Here is a 20,281-nt window from a genome sequence, read left to right as displayed (position 1 = left end):
CGCATACTCATACACTGAGCTCCTGCAGTCGCATGTCTGGTACAATCTAATCACATCACTCATCTCAACTATGCCACTGGTTTCAGTGATGTTATAGTACAAAATGACACTGAAATAGATATACATTGGTACTGGGGTACAGAGAACTTCCGCAAGAGTTCCAACACACAAAAAACAGTAGTAAAATCACCATTGGAATGAATAAAATGTACTGCTGCAAACAAAGACATTTATCTCTGAACTATATATGATAACCATATCTTACAACAAATAATCAATTCAGAAACATAGCAAATGCTATTTAACATCCAAAAGAGGAAAATAGAGGGGAAGACGGGCCACATCTTCAAAAAGGTGCACAACAAAACCATTTATCATGCACAGAAAGTAACATCAGCTAGATTTCAAGTCTTGCATGCACAAAACTAATTAACAAGCTAACCGTCTAAGTAAACTAGAATGCCATCAGCCACAAATTTTAGAAGGTGAATATATATATAATACAAAGGAGGTAAATGCAGCTCCCTCCACATTTTCACATCCGGGCTTGGGACCGGCAAAGGCAGTGTTAAACCACACCAATCATCAAGCAAGCAAACAGGCCACACCATCAAACAAATGCAACATTCACACAGAGTCACACAAGCAGAGAGTCAAGCACACACAGAATCACACACACATAGTCAAGCCACACAGAATCACACACACATAGTCAAGCCACACAGAGTCACACACACATGGTCAAGCCACACAGAGTCACACACACAGTCAAGCCACACACACACAGAGTCAAGCCACACACAAGTCATACACACACAGAATGGAGCACTTGCACACAAGAAACATACATAAATAGGGGCACAAACAGAAAGCTAATACATGCAAGACCGAAGTAAACTCAAAAGGCTATAAAGAATTTTCAGAACTTGAATGAGTAAACTGATTTCTCTAGAGGGGCGAGGGTGATCCAGATCTTCGTTCCTGAAAATAGGAAGTTAGTTAGAGGTTGATTAAGTGATTATCTTCATCAATACCCACAAGTTTGTAGGCACAGTATTCTTGTTCTACTTACTAGAGAAAGCAAGGCATGTAACATGAGCGACATTCTTATAGAAATTCTGGCTAAGGTAAGCCATGTGACTTGATCACACCAGATGCTTTGCCGTGGTCAAGAGCAACCTTCAACACTGATTCATTTCCAGTGCTAGTAGATTCAGCCTGCAGGGCAGAGAAACAATGTCAGTACAAATCACCAGGCAAACCAAGCTTCTTACTTGTTGGGTCCAAATCAAGGAATTCTAGCTACCAAATAATTCAAGGTGGATGCAAGATGAAACCTCCAAACATCAGCCTCACTGGTGCACACCAGCTTATAAGCTCAAGTATTGCGTTTATATTATACAGAATAAACACACCAGCCTACCACCAGTCAAGATAATGTACTGATTAACCGAGCTTATGATGACTTGCCAATTATTCGAAAGTGAACTGCAGTCTAGTGTAGTGTTTATTCCCATTTGTAAGTAGAAGATGATGCAAGCAAAAACCCTAAAAGCAGAATTAATTCACTGGCCTGGTGTATGTAAAGCGTCCACTTTTCACATATTGGGAATATGCAATAAGGCCAACTGCCATTATTCCCTTTAGGTTCAGAACAAAGACGTTGATATTTATAGGTAGTTCCTATTTTTCATATTATACATACTAGGTCATGTATTCTAAAATTGAAAAGAACCAACAAAGAATGGTTAATGCAGCCAACCGATCAAAGGCAGGTTAACTCACCGGGTGACGTGGATCAGCAAGCATGGGAAAGAGGCCTCTAACTATGAGTGATTGTCTTGCCTGCAGGAAGACAATGCAACAAAGATGAGTTATAACAGTGGCACACTGCCAAACACCAGAGACAAGTCTTGGTCCAACATAAGCAGTATTGTTTCTTATCGGGCAAAATTCTATAGTACTCCCTCCGTCCCCAATTACTTGTCTTGGATTTGTCTAGATAGGGATGTATTAGACACGTGGTAATACATATTAATTAGCGAATCTTGTTGAACACCACACTGTTTCTCATCAGGGTAAATTCTGTAGTACATTAGCAAGTCCAGTTGAACAACATACTCCCAATCTTTCGGTTTGTTAGGCACATGCGTATTTTCAGATCAACGGTTTGGCCAATGAAATATGAGTTATGCTACAAAAGGTACACCATGGCAAACCTATTTCAAATACTAATTTCAATGGTATGCTTCAACATATAATACATATTTCGTTGGTCAAACTGATGATCTAGAAATATAGGCGTCCCTTATAAACTGAAACGGAGGTAGTAGGAATTATGCACCAAGTAAAAATAAAGGAGAAATACATATCATCAATCTTTTGCTGAGAGAAAAGAAGGATGTTGTATCAAGGCAAAACCATGAAGGTTAAATGCTAAATGAATATTCTAGCATTACATGGCAAATACTTATATATTGTTCCTCTGTATTGAGTTGCACAATTGTGCAAGGTTCAGTGTTAGATTCGTCATTAACAAAAACTATAGCCTGAGGTTATCTTTAAAAGTTTGAAGATCAGCATGCTAGTTCTGAATCATTATTACCTAGATATAGCACACACAGGAAGTACTAAAAAGGTTACGAGGAAAAAGGTTGTTCACATACTTCAAATGCCCCTGTGAATCTCCACTTCAATTGATTTGTTTTTAGACGAGGAATGGCACGGTGGGCCTGTACTTGGCAATTAGCCTGCAGATACTCGATACGGCATAATATATCAATCAATTTCCATTAAACTACAAAGATGAGGTGAAGCGCCTATAAGAAGAAATACTCTTTTTCTCCTGTCCAGATGAGGTGAAGCAAATGATGACCGAAGCCTTAACTTTGATAGCAGCCTGCACCCAGATAATAGGTAGTGAACTATTTCAGACTTATAAACCCAAGTGTCATAGACTGATATTCAATCAATGGGAGACAGAAATTGTTCCCTGTAAACACTAACAAAAGGTTGGAGAATGAAAAGAAACAAAATACGCACTTCAGAGGAAGCAATAGACTCCATGTGGGTCATGGGTTCTCCCACGCATTTCATGGTTCGCTTGAAGTACAAATCCTGGTTGAAGACATTCTCAGCCTGTGAAACAATTCATGAAAATATATCACCAAATATGAAGAGAGAAAAGGCAGGAAGGAGTGAGTTTCCATTAGATTCCATTAGAGTGTCAAAGATATACTTGTTGAGAACACATTTAGGGGCTGTTGGGAAGAATAGTATTTATTTGTAACATTTTAGTATTGAAATCTGATTTGAACTACAAAAGGGAACCTATCAACAAATGCCCTCCCAAACAGGCCTCAAGAGAACATATACCTCCAAAAGAAAGTTCACCTCAGCACAAATTCTGCCTACCGTTGAAATAGTCCCAACTAGATACAACCCACGGAGAGTCTCGGCACCAAGGAGAATGGCATCACTACGAACAAAACAATTGTGATTCATGTTACAGCTTGTGTAGTTATAGTTTGTTTGGGTGCAGTAATGAGCAGCTGTACAGGATCACCAAAGTATAAGATATCTACAAGAGGCAAAAACTAACCATCCAGCACCGCATTTGCCACATCAGTTGCATCTGCACGAGTAGGCCTTAGGTTGTCCGTCATACTGTCCACAACACAAGTAATAGCAGCAGGTTTTCCAGCCATGTTGCACTTGTGCAGAGCAAACTTCTGAAATAAGAACACTTAAAAAACGACAAAGTAGTACTCAATAGAGAAAAATACATGTTAATTACTATCAACGTTAGGAATATTTTCCAAAGTATGAAGTGCAAACAAACATGTGATATTCAACAAAATATCAATATAAAAAATTTCAATCTGTTGGGAAAGATGGCACTGTGAAGTAGTACACTCTAAATATCGACATAGAGTTACTTACTTGCCACACATCTTTTGCATGCCTTGTATAAGAAAGATAGGAAGTCAATCTTGTTTGGAGCATCCCATTTTTTCATAACCTGAAAGTGGCGCATGCTCATAAAGTCATATAATGGGTTACAGCAAGGAGCTCCAGTTTCATGAAAAAAAATGGCATGTAAAGTCTAGCGCCAAGTTAATACAAGGAGCAAGAGAGATTCTTGGGAGGAGTTCCTTACATCTTTATCCTCGTCAGACAGTGTGGGCATGTCGATATGAATCTGGGAGCGGTGCAATGTGAAGGCATAATAATCACAAAAAAGTTCAGAAAAATAATAGCGCCAGGTCTGTTACCTACTACCAATACCAAAATTAGATACCAATCAACAAACAACAATCAATCAATTGTAATAACCATGAACAAACAGCAACCAATCGTGTCATATAAACATGTAATATCTCAAGGCAACAAACAACAATCAACCGGCATACATGGTTTGTACCTTCTCAAGGCAATCAATCAAACAGCAAACAACAATCCATCTCAAGGCAATCAATCAAACAACAAACAACAATCCATCTCAAGCCAATCAATCAAACAACAAACAACAATCCATCTCAAGCCAATCAATCAAACAACAAACAACAATCCATCTCAAGCCAATCAATCAAACAACAAACAACAATCCATCTCAAGCCAATCAATCAAACAACAAACAACAATCAATCAATCATGCCATATGGGAACATAAGCAAACCATGATAACAATAAACAATTGAAAAGAACAGCATCAGAACAACTGTAACAGGCAAGAACAGGATTCTCTACATCTAGGATGGGAGCACACACGCCTGTCGGTAGAACATGGATCGACAGAGGGCAACCAGAGTATCAAGCGCATGCGTTTGAGATATGAAAATAACCGACGAACAACGCATGTGGTGATATAGAGGGAACGATTTGACACTGCTCCAATTTCCGAACCAAGAACCCATCGTTCCTGCAGCCGTCGCCCCGACACGAACACGAAACACAGGATCGACAGATAACAGAAGCGCACGCACAAGTAAACACAGGAAATATCGCTCCACCGTGAACACGAAACGCAGGATCGTTAGATAACAGAAGCGCACGCACAAGTAAACACAGGAAATATCGCTCCACCGTGAACACGAAACGCAGGAACAGAAGTTTCTCAAACAGACTTTAGTTCGCAAACCAGACCGACCGACCGCTCGCTTGCTCGCCCGCTTCCTCCCAGAGTCGCAGGGACAGAGACCCCAGATGAGACGGCCCCAAGAACACGCGAGAGCATCAGGGCGACAGCGAGGACAAGCAAAATCATATCACAAGCGACTCTAAAGTGACGAGGAGGACGAGTAAATCAAACCAAACGTGATTTTCTATATAAACGAGTGAATCTAGGACGAGCAAAATCAGTCGAATTAGACGCACTTCAAGGCAGATGAATCGAGAACGAGCAAAATGACAAATCATATGCGATTCTTCTAATCTAAATGGACGAATCAGAGGCGAGAGGAGAGGGAATCGGGGACGAATTGCCCTCACCAGACGCGAGAGGAGGAGAGGCACGAACCGAGGATGAATTGCCTCACCAGACGCGAGAGGAGGAGAGGTAAACCATTCATACCTAAAAAGTATATGTTTCAAGTTGGCAACAGCGGTTGTCTCTCATTAGTTCCAAGCCGATGGCTAGCCTGAAATGACATGAGCAACTTAAAATGTGAGTGTGATGTAAATGATATTTATATTATTCTTGAAGCAAGAAAAGTAGCTTACATCATCGGCAGCACCAGCAGTCATATTTACAAATGAAGATTCATATGACCTGTTATGTAAAAAGCATCATATGAGTCAAAGATACTTAGAAATCAGTTTATGATCATAACATAAGTAATTATTCATGTGTGTATATCTAAGTTATCAAGGAATCAAGGATTCAGTATAAAACAAGTCAGACAAACTGATCAAAATTCAAACTCTGACCATTTGAAAGCATAAAAACTTACCGATGATTTATAGTCCTGCAACTCCAATAAGTCACCTGGTTTGTCGTCTTTGACTTTAGCTATAGCTGAGAAGAACTAAGAACAAACAGAAGTACACAAATGGAAGTAACTAGTGTGTTTCAAAATTAGCAAACAATCCCACCCGGGGGGGAATGTATTTCAGCAAACCATAAAAATAGAACAATCAAAAGAATACCTCTCTCCACATTGCTTGCCTATACATCCACCCATGGCGTACTTCTGTGTCGAGGAGCATGTCGTGGACTCATACTTGGCCCAATCAGTCTTGTACATGTGAGCAATCTCAGGCACCAGAGGATCATTGGGGTTGGGGTCCGTCAGCAACAAATAGATTGACAGGAGGGCCTGTTAACAGAGACGGGTAAATGTTAGAGAAACATACATGAAGAATTTTTGTGAGATTAAGTTGTTGAAGTAACCAAGCTTATATCAGCAATAAGCTTTAAGCAAAAATGGAACAACCAAGCTAGGAATGCAGATCATTACCTTTGATATGGTCAAAGTCGGGCTCCACTGTTCCTTGAGAATGTCAAGGCAAATGTTGCCGTTGCTGTTAATGTTTGGGTGAAAGTGGAAGTGGAACACCTTGGTGCGGAAAGAGACCTGAAATATGTTCATGTCTGAATGTTAAGATAGCAAGCAGCAGCAAACTAATTGTTTGAGGACCCCAAGACATCTGTGTAATAGCAATTCCAATATCATAGAATCAATATGAACTCCTTTTTACAAAGGTTAGCTCGGTACACCGGAAATTACCTTTGGGGGCTTGAAGGGATAATCCAGTGGGAAATGGATGTTCACCAAAAATAGGCCACCAGTAAACGGGCTGTCCAAGGGTCCCATGATACTGGCCTGCCAGTGGAACATGTCCTCACCTACAGGACCTTCCTGAATAAAAGGAAAGTAATACATATTACACAACAGTCAGACAAGCATTCGTATGAAGCCAGTCAAGTATGAGTAAGAAACAAGTCATATTTGCTGCGAGATCAAACAGCGGCCAGCTTTAGTTATGTGTGAACAAGTTCAGAATTAGGCATGAAATTATATGTGTGAACAATCATCATATACCCATCCAGTACAATGATTAGAATAATTCAAAGTTCATTATTCTTAATTTCAAGAGGTTAGTGGAACCAACTGTTGTATTAAAAAACATCAAGTCACCCAGGAGGCCAGGACATCCACTGAAGCCACTTATTCTCCACAAAAACACAGAACATCAGGTTTACACACATTATGAATGCTGAAGTTGTTTCACTAATTATATTTATTCCAGTATGCGTTAATAGACTAAGGAAGACAGGTGACCATTGCCACCTCACCTCCTAAAACATAGTTCACTCTCGAAAATTCTCCCTATTGATTTGGTTGGTACTGCTTAAGTTTATTAAATAGTCTAGTCCATGCCTAACAGATTAGATTGGAACTGTTTATGTTTCTTATATAGTGCTAGTCATGCCTAACTGTCCATATAAAATGTGAAGTGCTTGGCAATTTTAATTTCTTTTGGTTATGGCAGTTAAGATAGCATATAGTGCTACAGGGTGGTGCATGTTCTGCCCATGTGGTACTGGTACTGACTATAAATTGTAATAAGGTTGGCATACTTTATAACCTAACAGAACAAAATCCAAGGGCTTTTTTAAATGGCCTGCTCAGAAGATACATCACACACTTGACATGAGTCAATCATATTAGTAGTCCATGTACAGTTCATAAGCAGTATTCTCCACCAATCAATCCAGCAAACCTAAAAGCACTGCAAGAGCACAGCTAAATAATCGACAACCTAATCCCCATGACCAGTAACAACAGTTAACAAACAGGCCACGCCAACGGCGCGCTCATCAATTCGGGGCAAGATCTAGACGGAATCAAAAGGGGCAGAGGGGAAATCACCTGCGCTAAGGTCGGAGGGTCCTTCTGCAGGTCCTTGCAATGAGACCATTTTCTTGGTCCATACTTTCTTACAAGATCAATAATTTTATCATCTTCCTGTAGAAAAAATATCATAATCATAAATATAACTATAAAATGTGCAAAAGGTTTGTTTTTCGAGCAAAGTCAGGAGTGCAGTGCCAAACCTCTTGAGTCCAAGGACCTTTGATGAGTTCAGGGTTAAGAACCTTCTGCCATGGATGTAAATATTGTACCTCTGTCCTATCCAGAAAGAGCTCAGCTGCATAGATAGATGCCGACAGAATATGTGAGCTCACCACACTTGCATATACAGAACATCATCCAAGCAAGTATGGCATTACTATATAACTAGCTAAAATGTGGGCTATGCATTCATAAGGTTACCATTACCAGCCATGAGATAAACATTTGTGTAAAATATAGGAACGAGTAAAATTCAAGATGGGTTATCATCGAAACACATACCAGGTTGATGAGCGATCCACAGCTTCAGTTAAAACACCAGTAGCACACCATCAGAACAATGATAATGAATCAAATTAGGCATCATGAAAACATCCATTCAAATATCAGGTGCCAATATCTAAAACCAAAAGTTCCAGTAGCAAAATTTGGGTAAATAAACACTTTGGGACTAGAGGCATCAGCATCACAAAATGTAAAGAATGTAAATATACCTGCACTATATGCAACTCAACCCATCAGTGTCCTTAGCAACACAATAAAGAGCAGATGTGATGTGTCCAGATCAAGATATTTGTACCTTAAATACTTAGAAAAGCATTGCATAATCACAAAAAAGTTCAGAAAAAAGAATAGTGCAAGGTCTGTTACCTAAGATCAAGAACTACGAATACCAAAGTTTGATACCAATCAACAAACAACAAGCAATCAAGCAATCAATCAACAAACAGCAAACACCAATCAATCAATCAACAAACAGCAATCAATCAATCAATCAATCTTAATAACCATACGCAAACAACAATCAATCGTGCCATATAAACATGTAGCATCTCAAGCCAAATTTGTAGGTTAATAACTTGAATAAAACACATCATGGCTAGTATACTAACACAGAAGTCACATCAGATTTGAATCGGTGAACTTCAAAAGGGAACAAAGAGCAGTAGAAATGCAGTATTGGTAAACATGATTAATTATTAGGAAAAGAAGTGAAAACAAATAGGGAAAAGGGTGCTCTGATGAGTGGATGCATTGGATATGAAAACAAGCAGGGAAAACGTGATTATGATGCATTGGATGCCAAATCGGCCACACAAAGAAGTGGAAACCAAGCAAGTGATTGTTACAAGAGTCAGGCTTTTCTTCTCAGCCTATCATCCTAATTTATCAGCAGGAAATAAGCCTCACATCACAGTACCCACGGCCTACATGGTTTGCGCCCCTGAACACGAATCATCATATATTGAAACATAAGCAAAGCATGATAACAAGAAACAAGTTGAACACGCATCATCGATCATCATATATTGGAACATAAGCAAAGCGTGATAGCAAGAACAAGCGTAAGAGACAAGAAGAAGATTCTCTGCATCTAGGACGGGAGCACACACGCCTGCCGGTAGAACAAGAATGGACAGAGGGAAACCAGAGTATCACAAGGGCGCATGCGTTTGAGATATGAAAATAACCGACGAACAACGCAGGCAGGATCGTAAGATACTAGAAGCGCACGCACAAGTCTCTCAAACAGAAACGCAAGAAGCATCGCTCCACAGCTAACACGAAACGCAGGGTCGTCAGGTAACAGACGCGCACGCGCAAGGTTCTCAAACAGAAGCGCAGGAACCATCGCTCGACCACGAAAATGAAACGCAGGATCGTCAGATAACAGCAGCGCACGAACAAGTTTCTCGAACAGACTGGTTAGCTCGCAAACAAGACGATGACCCAAACCGACCGACGGACCGCTCGCTTCCTCCCAGAGTCGCGGACCCCCGACGAGACATCCCCAAGAACACGCGAGAGCATCAGGGCGAAGGCGAGGACGGGCAAGAATCAAATCACACGCGACTCTGAACTGACGACGACGGCGAGGACGAGCAAGTCAAACCGGACGCGCATTTCTATCTAAACGGTCGAATCGAGGACGAGCGAAATCAACTGAATCAGACGCGGTTCAGAACAGAGGAACTGAGGACGAGCAGAATCGAACAAATCAGAAGCGATTCTTCTATCTACTCTAAACGACGGACGAATTCGAGCGAGAACGAGCAACATGGAACCAGACGCGAGAGGAGGAGAGGTAGGAACCGAGGACGAACTGCCTCACCGGACGCGAGACGAGGAGAGGCAAGAACCGAGGACGAGTCGCCTCACCGGACGCGAGAGGAGGAGAGGGACGAGTCGAGGACGAGCGCGCGCGGCTGGCGCACGACGCCGGTGCCCCCGCCGCCGGTCGCCCGCCACTTGGCCGAGCCCCCGCCCGCGTCCTCGGGGAGCGGCGCGGCCCCGCATGCAGAGAGGAGAGGGAGCAGGGCACGAGCTGGCGGACGGACTTGGAATCGGCGGCCGAAACGGAGACCACCACGCGGCCAGGGCGGACCGAGGACGAAGGAAGGATGCGAGAGGCGCGGCCCGGACGGGGAGAGGAGGAGCGGGCCGGGCAAAGGGCGGAGCTTTATAGGCGGGGCGGAGGCGGTGGCGGCGGGCGGAGGCTTGTCCTTGCCGAGGTGCGTGTGGCGTGGGTGCGGATACGAAAGGCAAGTGGAGCGGGGCTGGATCCGGAGCGGAGGCGGCGGCGGAACGAGAGTTTTCCAGGCAGCCGATGCCCCTGAATACCGTTGTCGTGCCTCTTTCCTTTTTTTTGTTTCGGATCAGATTGGTTGCGTGGTGAAAACAAATGGGTTAGAAACACCTAGCACTGCCAAAAAAAATAAAGACGCCACGTTTTTTTATCTAGCACCAACTTATTAAGTGTAAAAAAAATTGGCCCGGATATAATAGCTTAGGATACGTATCTGAGTTGATCGAAACCTCGTCTCGCCCGCTCTAGCTTCTGTTGCTTTCATCCACTTTCTCGCCTCTCCTCCCCTCCCGCTGTTGGTGTAGGCAGGGGGGGGGGGGGGGGGGGGGAGGGCGTTTCTCCCCTCCTGATGGTGTGCGCAACGCGGGATGCCGCGTCGTGCCAGGGGCGCGGCAGCAGCGAGTCAGACGGGCGCGCTGATGGCGTGGGCGGATGGCAGGGCTGCGGCGGCTGTGCGAATTCCGAAGGTGGGTGCTCGGGGCGCTCAATGAACTTTCTTTCAAATTCGATGATTTTTTCAGATTTAGTGAAGTGTTTTTCAAATTTAATAAACCTTTTTAAAATTCAATAAACTTATTTTCAAAATCTGTGAACTTTTTTCAATTTTTGTGAAGTTTTTCTCAAAATTGATGAACTTTTTTCAAATTCAATGATTTTTTCCAATTCGATGAGCTTTCAAAATCAATTAATTTTTTTTAAAATATGTGATTTTTTTCAAATTTAATAAACTTTTTTTCAAATTCGTGATTGTTTTTTAAGTTTGTGAACTTGTCTTTCAAAAACCATGGGCATTTTTTAGTTCACTATTAAAAAAACTTATTTCTTTCAAAAGTCAACTGGTTGACCGCGACCGGTCTAACGTGATCAAGGGAATTAGGAAACCAATCAACCGCTATTTTCTTCTTGGGCCGGCCCATGAGGGGGGCGCATGGGCGCCAAGAAGCTCAACAAGGCGCCCTATTGAAGCTCCTACCGGACCCAAGGGGCGGCGGTCTGCTCCCGATTGGCGCCATGCGACAAAGCGGTATGGCCAACGATTCTTTGTTTTCTTCTTTCTTTATGGTTCTTTCATGTCTCATGCCCTGCACTTCAAGGGCACATCTCCATAAGACCACCATCCGAATGACAACAAATAGGTCGAACAATTTCTTTTTGCAACAACAGGCTATATTGAATTACTCAGATGGATTACAGTGTGTGTGAATACATCCTAGAAGAAAAGCAAGGGTGTAATTCACCAAGATACGTCTTCTACAATCCTCACTAGCCTATTTGGCACATATGTGTGCCGCTTCATTTGCTTCTCGGTTGATATGGACAATGGAGCAAGATTGAAAACTGGATCTCGCATATGCATTTGCTTTTTTGTTTGATATGGACAATGAAACCAGGTCTGCTCTTGAAAATTTTGCCTCATTTAGCATTCGTACATCTTGAGCATCACTTTCGATGATCACCTTGAGGTGTCCAAGAGCAAGACGAATGCCATCACCAAGCGCCAAGGCTTCCATAGTGCTTGCATTTTGTGCAAAATTGATACCAAAATTGCTTGTGCTCTGAACCAGTGCTTCGATATGGTCCCAGATAACAACTCCCGTACTACCATAGCCATCTTGCTCGTAATAGCTCGGGTCAACATTGACCTTGTTGTAAGTGATCTCAGGGGGTATCCAGACCGATTTCTCCCTCAGTTCTCGTGCTGTCTTCAAGCCCACTAGCGCAGCTAGATCGTGGATGGTATCAATGGCCCATTTGAAGTTCTTCATATCTCCTATTGTTTCTTTCAGTCCAAATCGTCCAGCACCCACACAAAGTGGTAGCAGCATGCGATTCTGAAACTTGCCATCAACAATTTCTATGAAGAGAAGGGATCCTGACCGGAAGGAAGCAACGACGTTCAATCGTCTCCTCAACACCACAATCTTCACAGAACTCAACACCACAATCTTCACAAAATAGAATCTGCTCAACATGTTGTTCTTGCAGAACATGGACCTGCCGACCAAAGAACGCTTTCAGGTTCCATCAAGCACATGGATAAAAACCATGGGGTCTAGCGAGTCTACGTCACTTTGCCAGCAGGCTAAATTCTAATACCTGCCTTGTCTGCTTCCATGCAAGCAAGGTCGAGTTAACACAAGACATCACATAATCCAAGCAACTGAGTCGAGAACTAATATTAGTATATATACACACATGAAGCGCTAATGCACTACCTTAATAAGACGACTCCATAATTTGGAGCATGCAATTCTAGTAGTAATTTAAACGGGGAGCGAGGCCACGCTAAGGCGTTCTGTTAGGTGGTGGTTACAAGTTCAGTGACTTTCAGTTCTCCAAGGCACCAGGCACAGCACAAAAAGGGTCCCTCCTGTCTTCACCTTGGGAACTTGCGTAGAAGATCTGAAATCACCGCGATGGTGACCAAAAGACCGGCTAAGTACGGGGTGTTCATCCTTCCGCCCAGATGAGCTTGAAGATGTTCTTGCTAGCCCCCGTGTTGACCATGTCGCTCTTGTTCTTCAGCATCTCCTCCTGGGCACGCCTATCGCCATCCTTCAAAGTTGTTACAAGGATAAACTTTTAGTTCTACAGACATGTTGAATTGTTCTGTACATCAATTGCGTGAGGAGCAGCTAACGATATGTAAAGAACATTGTATAAGTTGAAAGGAAAAGAGGACTCACAAGCAAGGTGTACGCCTTAGCAAGCGAGAGAAGAGTGGGGTAGAGACTCGTGACAGCAAGAGCAGCTTCTTCTGTCACTTGTGGCACCTGATTTGCATGCACAATAAATGAGAAAACTACTGCATGAAATGGACTACCCGGCAAACTTTGGTGGAGGTGGCCATATTCGCCCAGTTACCTGCATAAGCTGAAGGGCGAATATATCGCCCATAGTGACCTTCTCAAGGTCAGAACACCTCTTCACAAACTCGTCGTAGGTCAGGCAAAGTCGAGAGGTATCAGCACCAGCAGAGAAGTTTCTGCTGTAGTAATCAATTATAGAGCCCGTGAGGTGGCCGTATTTCTTTTCAGTGTCAGCATACCCAGTGGTTCTCTGGACATCAAATCCTTCAAGAACCTCAGTAGTGAAGCAGCTGAAATAAAAGGCATGTGGAGGAGAGTTAATAGGGCATAAGGCTGACAGTCAAAGCATTGGGAACAATATTTAATAATGTTAAACAACGAGAAAAAAGTACTGGCATTCAGGGGTCAACATGATCGTCCAGGCTTCATGAGAAGAGTACATACGCTGTTTTAACACTCTCTGATCCATCTACAGTGTTTACATCCCCTTCAACTAGATATATTAACTTCGTTAGCCCACATTTCTGCAAAGGATACAACAAATGGAGGTATCACGTCGTATTGTTGCTAAAATAACCACAGCAAACCCATATATATGGACAAGAAATACAGTTTCTTTGGGAAGAGATGCACAATCTACAGGCTCAAGCTTATGTCTGCTAATAACATTGTCCTTCATCATCTCATACCCAAATATGGGCTATGCTTTTCAATTAATGATAACAAAGAATAAGGAAAAAAATCTCCTCGGCTAAGATTAGACTCAAGCAACAACAAATCACAGGGGATAGCATGTGGGCTGCCCCTTTTTACTATCAGTGAGAAATTGAAAGCATGAAGAACTGGGAAAGTTAAGATGGAAGGTTTATAATATTAATGACAAAAATCAAATCTATTTTCAGATGGTACCTTCAGTCTTAGTTTTTGATCTTTGTATCTGTTGTCTTTAATCGACCCAAGTAAATCATCCACATTTTTCCTTTCAACAATGAAATCAAGAACATACTCCGTGTCAAGTTCTTTATGGCGAGCAATCCAAAGAGCGTCTCCAACAGGCAAGTGTTTAATCTGGATGACATGGTTCAAACAGAAGGATCAGCACCATTTTCTTTGGCACATTATATGAACAGTTCAATCTATGCAAAGCAACTTTGGTAATATTATTATGCTGTCTCCTTGCGCACAAGCAAGAAAAATATGCAGTCAGCAATCATCAACACGGTGGGGCAGCGACCAAACATATCAGATAATTAATCCAGCAGTACAGGGCATTTAATTTAGAGCCATGTTGATGGATATAATGACTTTTAGCAGTGTATTTTGGTTGTCTGAAGAAATGAACAAGGATAACACCCAGAGGAGTACTGATGAATTAGATACAAGAAGAAAGGAAAAGGCAAGCAGTGTTAAACAAAGAAGAGTTCACATAACTCTCAATCCAACTAACCTCTACGGGAATATTAAAATGCGAGCGTATATTATCAACAACTTTTCTTCTGGAACGGGGCCTGCACAAAAAGGGAGCAATCATAAGAGAACTGAATTCTGATACATAGATGGATGATTAAATAAAACATAAAAAACTAATGGATGCAACAATAATCAATTTGTTTCCTTGGAAAATAATTTAATTAAATAACATGCAGAATCTAAATTTTATATACAGAAGCAGAAGGTTAAACAGTTTAAGTAACACGAGATAACGAATCAAAGTGTAAAATTCACAATTCCAGCACTAAGTGGATAAATATGTGAAATCCCTTGCCTATCTTATTTTAACAGAAATAATATTAACATGAAGAATAGAATGCCCTTGCAGGTCATGCGAAAAAGAGACTAGGTACGCATACTCCCAATCCTCAGTTACTTTACCCTCCTCAAAAGATGTTTTTTAGGGGGGGGGGGGGGGGGGGCCTAAATATATTGTTTATTTGCTAAGACTTATTATGATCCTACTTAAATATCAGACACAACTAAAAAATACAACTCCTGAGTAAGATACGATCATACAGACCCGAAAGTATCTCGATCATCCAATATCAGCACCACGTCATAAACTTTCAGAAAACTTTCATTATATTGATGAGGTGGCATAGCTAGTAAAGACTTCTCAGCAGAACCCTGACGTTAGAAAAGAAAATGTTGCATTATGTTCCATTTGAAAAAGAAGGGTACGGAAAGGGAAAGTCAAGTGTACCATTGCACTAAACGATTGCTGTCTGAACATTCCTCGAGATGAAAGAGGAGAATTAGTAGCACGGCCGTTGTCTGAAAAAAAATGGCATTAACTACAAAGATCAGCGGGTTGTAATATTTTGCTTAGACTACCCACAGTGGGAGTAATATAGGTGGTAACATCACATTTATCTAGGCAAAATAGATGATGTGGCATGTAATTAATGAAGAAAGAGAGGCATGTGGTAACATAGCTAGTTACTGTAACATCACACATATTAAGAAAAGATGAGTCTACAACGTAATACATGAAGTGATGCATGACACAACACATATGTTACTACCCACTGCGAAGGTAGTAACATAGACTAGTAACATATGCATGTTACTACTCTAAGTTACTCCCCACTGTGACTAGTCTTATGGAATATATCATCATATATATGCAAAGAAAGCATGCTAATACCAAAGGAACTGGAACTGCCTGCTTTTGAGTTTGGAAGTCCACTTCTTTCAGAACCTGCAATTGAGTAAAAGGAATTTATTATAGTGCTGCTGGGGTACCATAATCGGTTATCTGGAAATTCATAGTGCATGAGCAGAAAACTTTATTAATACCTATCAGGGGACTGCTGCCGTCATGTTCATCAGAATCTGAATCGCTGAGCACAACTGCAGAATGACCGGCTGCCGTTAAAGGTCCTGCAGGACCATCCAATCCAGATCGTGCGAGACAATCGCGAGCTGTCTCTTTGCCTTTTTCTGTTAGGTAATACCTACAGCAAACTCATACGGTAAGTCCCAAGTCTATGCTTGGTATCTCAACAGAATGTGTGTGATTGGCAAATAAAGCCCCAGAGAGAGAAAAGGAATTGCAAACTGAACAGGGTGAGCTTCTGCTTGTATTCAGGGTGGAAATAAAGACGGGAGATGAGTGTAGGACCAAAATAATGAGCAAGATCTGGTTCATGTAGCAATCTGGCATATATCTGGAACATTCCCAAATGGCCACATGTGCAAGATTTTTATAAACATGTTTGAGGTTCATATTGTGGACCAGATAAGTACAAAGGAGCTATGGAATTGGACATGCCTGCTTCTATTCCATCGATAGAAAATTGATGATATGCCACCGCAGAGCTGTATGTTTAAAAGATATATTTTCTTAATTAGCTCAAAAGATTAGAGAGCATTATATTACCTAAGGTGCCCACAAGCATCAACTAGCAAACTATCAGATGTTGATACTCTGCTAGCATATATATGACTTCACTGCTGCACTATATCAAACTTCTCCGACCAAGAGAAAAAACTGAAGTAGGATTGTTTCTTGATACAAGTTAAATTACTAGAGAACACATTTACCAAACAGCAAAAGCACACCAGATGTTAGCCACATTTTTGGATCCTGCCGATCCACACTCAGACCAAAACATGTGAGAGGCTTTTCTATCCGGTGAGTGTCGCAAGAGCATGAATCAGATAAACTAGTGCAGACACAATCATACTTAAATACGTGAGAACCCTATGAACCCTCTAATGAGAGTCAAGTTCATGCATACAAGTGATGTATTTTATAGCTCTGGTATCTCCTTGAGTTTGAGTCCATTAAAATATCATTTATCATTTAAGAAAGATCAGGCAAAGTAAAAAAGTTCACAACCAATAGCTAGCAGAGCGACAATAGTACATTATACAGCAATAGCCAGTGATGTGAAGGTAATAAAACTTGTGCTCTAATACGTGAGTATAAAACGTATTGGGTTTATTCCCCTAAAAGATCCAATTATTTTTTTAATAAATGACGGAAAAACATAACATTAATATGAGGATGAGCCTGGTACATTACTTTGCAGGATTACTCTTTTTCTTAACCAGATCCTTATTTGTTAACGTCTTCATGCTATTCCATCCAGTATAACTGTAACCTTCATTCCGAGAATTCCTACTGTTGTTTGGGCTGCTCATAATACAACAGAGACAGTTAGCGATGCACTAAAATATCAGCTGAAATCAGCAACCGTGGCATATACTGAATCACTGAAACTGTACCCTATTGCATGTTCTGACAGACCACTGGCCTCAGCAGCATCAATAAGCTCTTGCCTCATCATAAATTCCTTCCCTCTTTCCATTTCCCTAGGGGGGGAAACAACTGTCAATATCCGTTGTTGCATATTCAAGTGTCTTTTCCCTTTTCCTCTGATTAAATGTTGCCCTTTGTACTAAGGTTGCATTAATTTTGCAGCGTGAACAACAAAAATGTAGGTAAGATAGCCCCCCACCCCCACCCCCAAAAAAATCATACCTGTAGAGTGTGATCATTATTGCATAAGCAGCTGATTTCAACCGTGGCACATAAGGTTTGTTTCGTGTGTTCTTCTTCCCTGTTAAAAGGACAGTACCCTGTAAGATATGATAATAGTCCTGTTTCCATTGAACTGAGTATTGATAAAACTGAAGGGGAAGAAGACTTGTTGCCATCCTGATGATGAAAAAGGAATAACAGATTCCAGAGGACACGTGAGCAGTCATGAAAACTATTACCCATTTCTCCTGGTGTATTACTTGTCGGAGGAGACAAATCAAGGCTGGACCCTGGAAAGGAGTCTTCCATAACATCAACAAACCAACCTCCAACTCCCCTGACAAAAATAATAGAACCGAGGAAGCAACAACAATGATTAAACTAATTCAGAAAATGTAATTTTTTTCAAAAATCGATGCAACTCAATGTAGAAAGCAACGATTGATGTGTGATTTCCACCTCTAAATTGAACACACAAAAGAAAAATCAAAGGGAAAGAGTTCTATATGAACCATTTCTCTGGTTATCTACTTGCAGGCGAATCCCAAGTAGAATGACAACCCTAAAGGGATGGATATAAATACACCTCCCCATATAAAAATGGCAATGGCCTGAATCGATTTCAGCATATACCTGCAGCAAATCAACGGCCGCAGCAGATGAGCAAACATAAGGGGAACTGAACTGAAACTTATGATTCCACAGACCAATAGCCATCCAAACCGAAAATTCATGCTCAGACCAAATGGGCATAACTAAAATCCCCTAAGGACTAAACCGTTACATCCACCGAATAGAGCTAAGGCGCCCAAATCATAAACCGACCCATTTGTCTTAGAGCAGCGATGTGACCCAATACATAATCCCAAGCGCGCGACCCCGAAATCGACCGAAACCTAGCCTCGTCGCAACAGTGTAAGATGAAACAGTTTGAGAGGGATGGGGAAATGCGCACTTGAGACGGGCCAGGTCGCCGGGGGTCCGGACGGGCTCCTTGGCGGCGCAGACGCCGGTGTAGGCGGCGGAGAGCGCGCGCGCCTGGTGGTCCGGGAGGCCGCCCGGCTGCTGCGCCGCCATGGAGCGGTGCTTCTCGAAGATCCTGGCCGCGACCTCCTCGTTCTCCCGGAGGTTCACCTTGCGCTTCTTCTTCGGCGCCGACGGGGCCATCTGCGCCGAGGGTGGGGGCGTGGGAATGTGGGATTGGGAGGGGATTGAGGCTGTGGGGGTGGGGAGTTGGGAGGGGGGGTTAGGGTTTGGGGTTTGGGAGTGGGGAGGAGGAGCCCGCCATTACTGGTGCGGAAGTTTTGGCTTTGTGGTTCACTGGTTTTTACAGTCGATAATGTTTTTTACAGTCGAGAGTTAACTCTGAACAGGTAAATAAAAACAGATAAATAAGTGCCGCGGCAGTCATGATGGGAACGAGACCGTACGTAGAGGTGCACGCTACACAGAGACCGTGTCCTACTCCTACTAGGCATGTTTGAAATGACAAGTCGAAATGCCAAAAGTATTGAGCTAGTTTTGAGGCCCCGTTTGGTTTGGCCGTGAATTTCTAAAAGAATATATGAAAAATCTGCTATGAAAAAATAGTTGTGGAAAATCTGATGTGAAAAAGATGTAGGTCATTTGGCAAACCAGCTAATACAATTTTTTCAGATTTTGGCCTGCAGCGGAATCAGATTTTAGAAAGCACGTCCTGGGCTGCTTCCGCTTTTGGTTCAGATTTTGGCAGCGGATTTCTGAAATCGGATTCTGCTAGGTTCGCCCTTTGATTCAGATTCTGCTGCACGGTAGCGGAATCTGTCGATAAAAGCTGAACCAAACAGGGACTGAGTATTAAATCTCTGAGTAATATGTTTGTTCTGTAAACACAGTAAAAACTTTGAGTTTTGCATCCTTTGTGGAAAATAAATTTAGTGCTTACTTTTATTTCTCCTTCCGATCATCAAATGTGACTCTTTTTTGGGTTTTTATCAGTTATGCCACCGATTGTGTCCCACTATTCAGTTTTGCCATTAGAAATTTCAACCGCTCAAAAATGCCGTCGCTTCATTAGACACATGCTCAAAAATACCACTAAACACCATTATTGTGATCTCAAATCTCTTTTGTCATGTTATAATAACATAAATACCTATGGACCAACATGCCAGCTCTCCCTCTATCTCACTACAGTAAAGTATGGGGCCCACTTGATCCCAATAGCGTTTTTATTTTCCTATAAAATTATTCGCTTGGTTACTCCTGACAAGTGGGGCCACACATATCATTGTGAGATAAAGAGAACTGACATGTGGGTCTAGGCTTATTTTTGTCATAGAAC

The 20,281-nt window shown here is 41.9% G+C and overlaps 2 protein-coding genes across 18 annotated transcripts; both read right to left on the bottom strand.

The window, feature by feature from the left end:
- Window positions 1-569: 569 nt before the first annotated feature.
- On the bottom strand, window positions 570-10,681 carry LOC125521414 (ubiquitin-conjugating enzyme E2 28-like). 17 transcript variants are annotated; one of them, XM_087514087.1, is made up of 19 exons: window positions 10,239-10,681; window positions 8,361-8,382; window positions 8,060-8,154; window positions 7,875-7,970; window positions 6,729-6,860; window positions 6,459-6,575; window positions 6,148-6,317; window positions 5,952-6,026; window positions 5,722-5,770; window positions 4,160-5,639; window positions 3,943-4,021; window positions 3,602-3,731; window positions 3,376-3,478; window positions 3,043-3,138; window positions 2,836-2,899; window positions 2,667-2,750; window positions 1,786-1,845; window positions 1,073-1,218; window positions 570-981 (listed from the first exon to the last, which is right to left on the bottom strand). In XM_087514087.1, exons 1-8 carry the CDS (start codon window positions 10,374-10,376, stop codon window positions 6,011-6,013), a joined length of 786 nt encoding a protein of 261 aa, XP_087370213.1. In that variant the 5' UTR covers window positions 10,377-10,681; the 3' UTR covers window positions 570-981; window positions 1,073-1,218; window positions 1,786-1,845; window positions 2,667-2,750; window positions 2,836-2,899; window positions 3,043-3,138; window positions 3,376-3,478; window positions 3,602-3,731; window positions 3,943-4,021; window positions 4,160-5,639; window positions 5,722-5,770; window positions 5,952-6,010. The 17 variants fall into 17 exon arrangements, with proteins under 17 accessions (XP_087370213.1, XP_087370210.1, XP_087370216.1 ...); XM_087514084.1 differs by having other exon boundaries at window positions 2,667-2,899; window positions 4,160-4,201; window positions 5,491-5,639; XM_087514090.1 differs by having other exon boundaries at window positions 2,667-2,899; window positions 3,602-3,713; window positions 4,160-4,201; window positions 5,491-5,639.
- Window positions 10,682-12,751: 2,070 nt separating this feature from the next.
- Window positions 12,752-19,213, bottom strand: LOC125520863 (crossover junction endonuclease MUS81). The gene is made up of 15 exons (XM_048685902.2): window positions 18,914-19,213; window positions 18,198-18,295; window positions 17,959-18,037; window positions 17,703-17,789; window positions 17,500-17,610; window positions 16,269-16,426; window positions 16,117-16,170; window positions 15,673-15,743; window positions 15,490-15,596; window positions 14,923-14,983; window positions 14,385-14,543; window positions 13,920-13,999; window positions 13,531-13,765; window positions 13,353-13,439; window positions 12,752-13,221 (listed from the first exon to the last, which is right to left on the bottom strand). The coding sequence occupies exons 1-15, from the start codon at window positions 19,123-19,125 to the stop codon at window positions 13,117-13,119; spliced, it is 1,704 nt and encodes a 567-aa protein (XP_048541859.2). The 5' UTR covers window positions 19,126-19,213; the 3' UTR covers window positions 12,752-13,116.
- Between the last annotated feature and the right edge of the window lie 1,068 nt (window positions 19,214-20,281).

This window comes from Triticum urartu, chromosome 3A (assembly GCF_056163025.1).
Source record: "Triticum urartu cultivar PI428250 chromosome 3A, HENAU_Tu73, whole genome shotgun sequence".
Taxonomy (NCBI): domain Eukaryota; kingdom Viridiplantae; phylum Streptophyta; class Magnoliopsida; order Poales; family Poaceae; genus Triticum; species Triticum urartu.
Note: the sequence above shows the minus strand (reverse complement) of the source record. Positions and strands in the feature narration are given on the sequence as shown.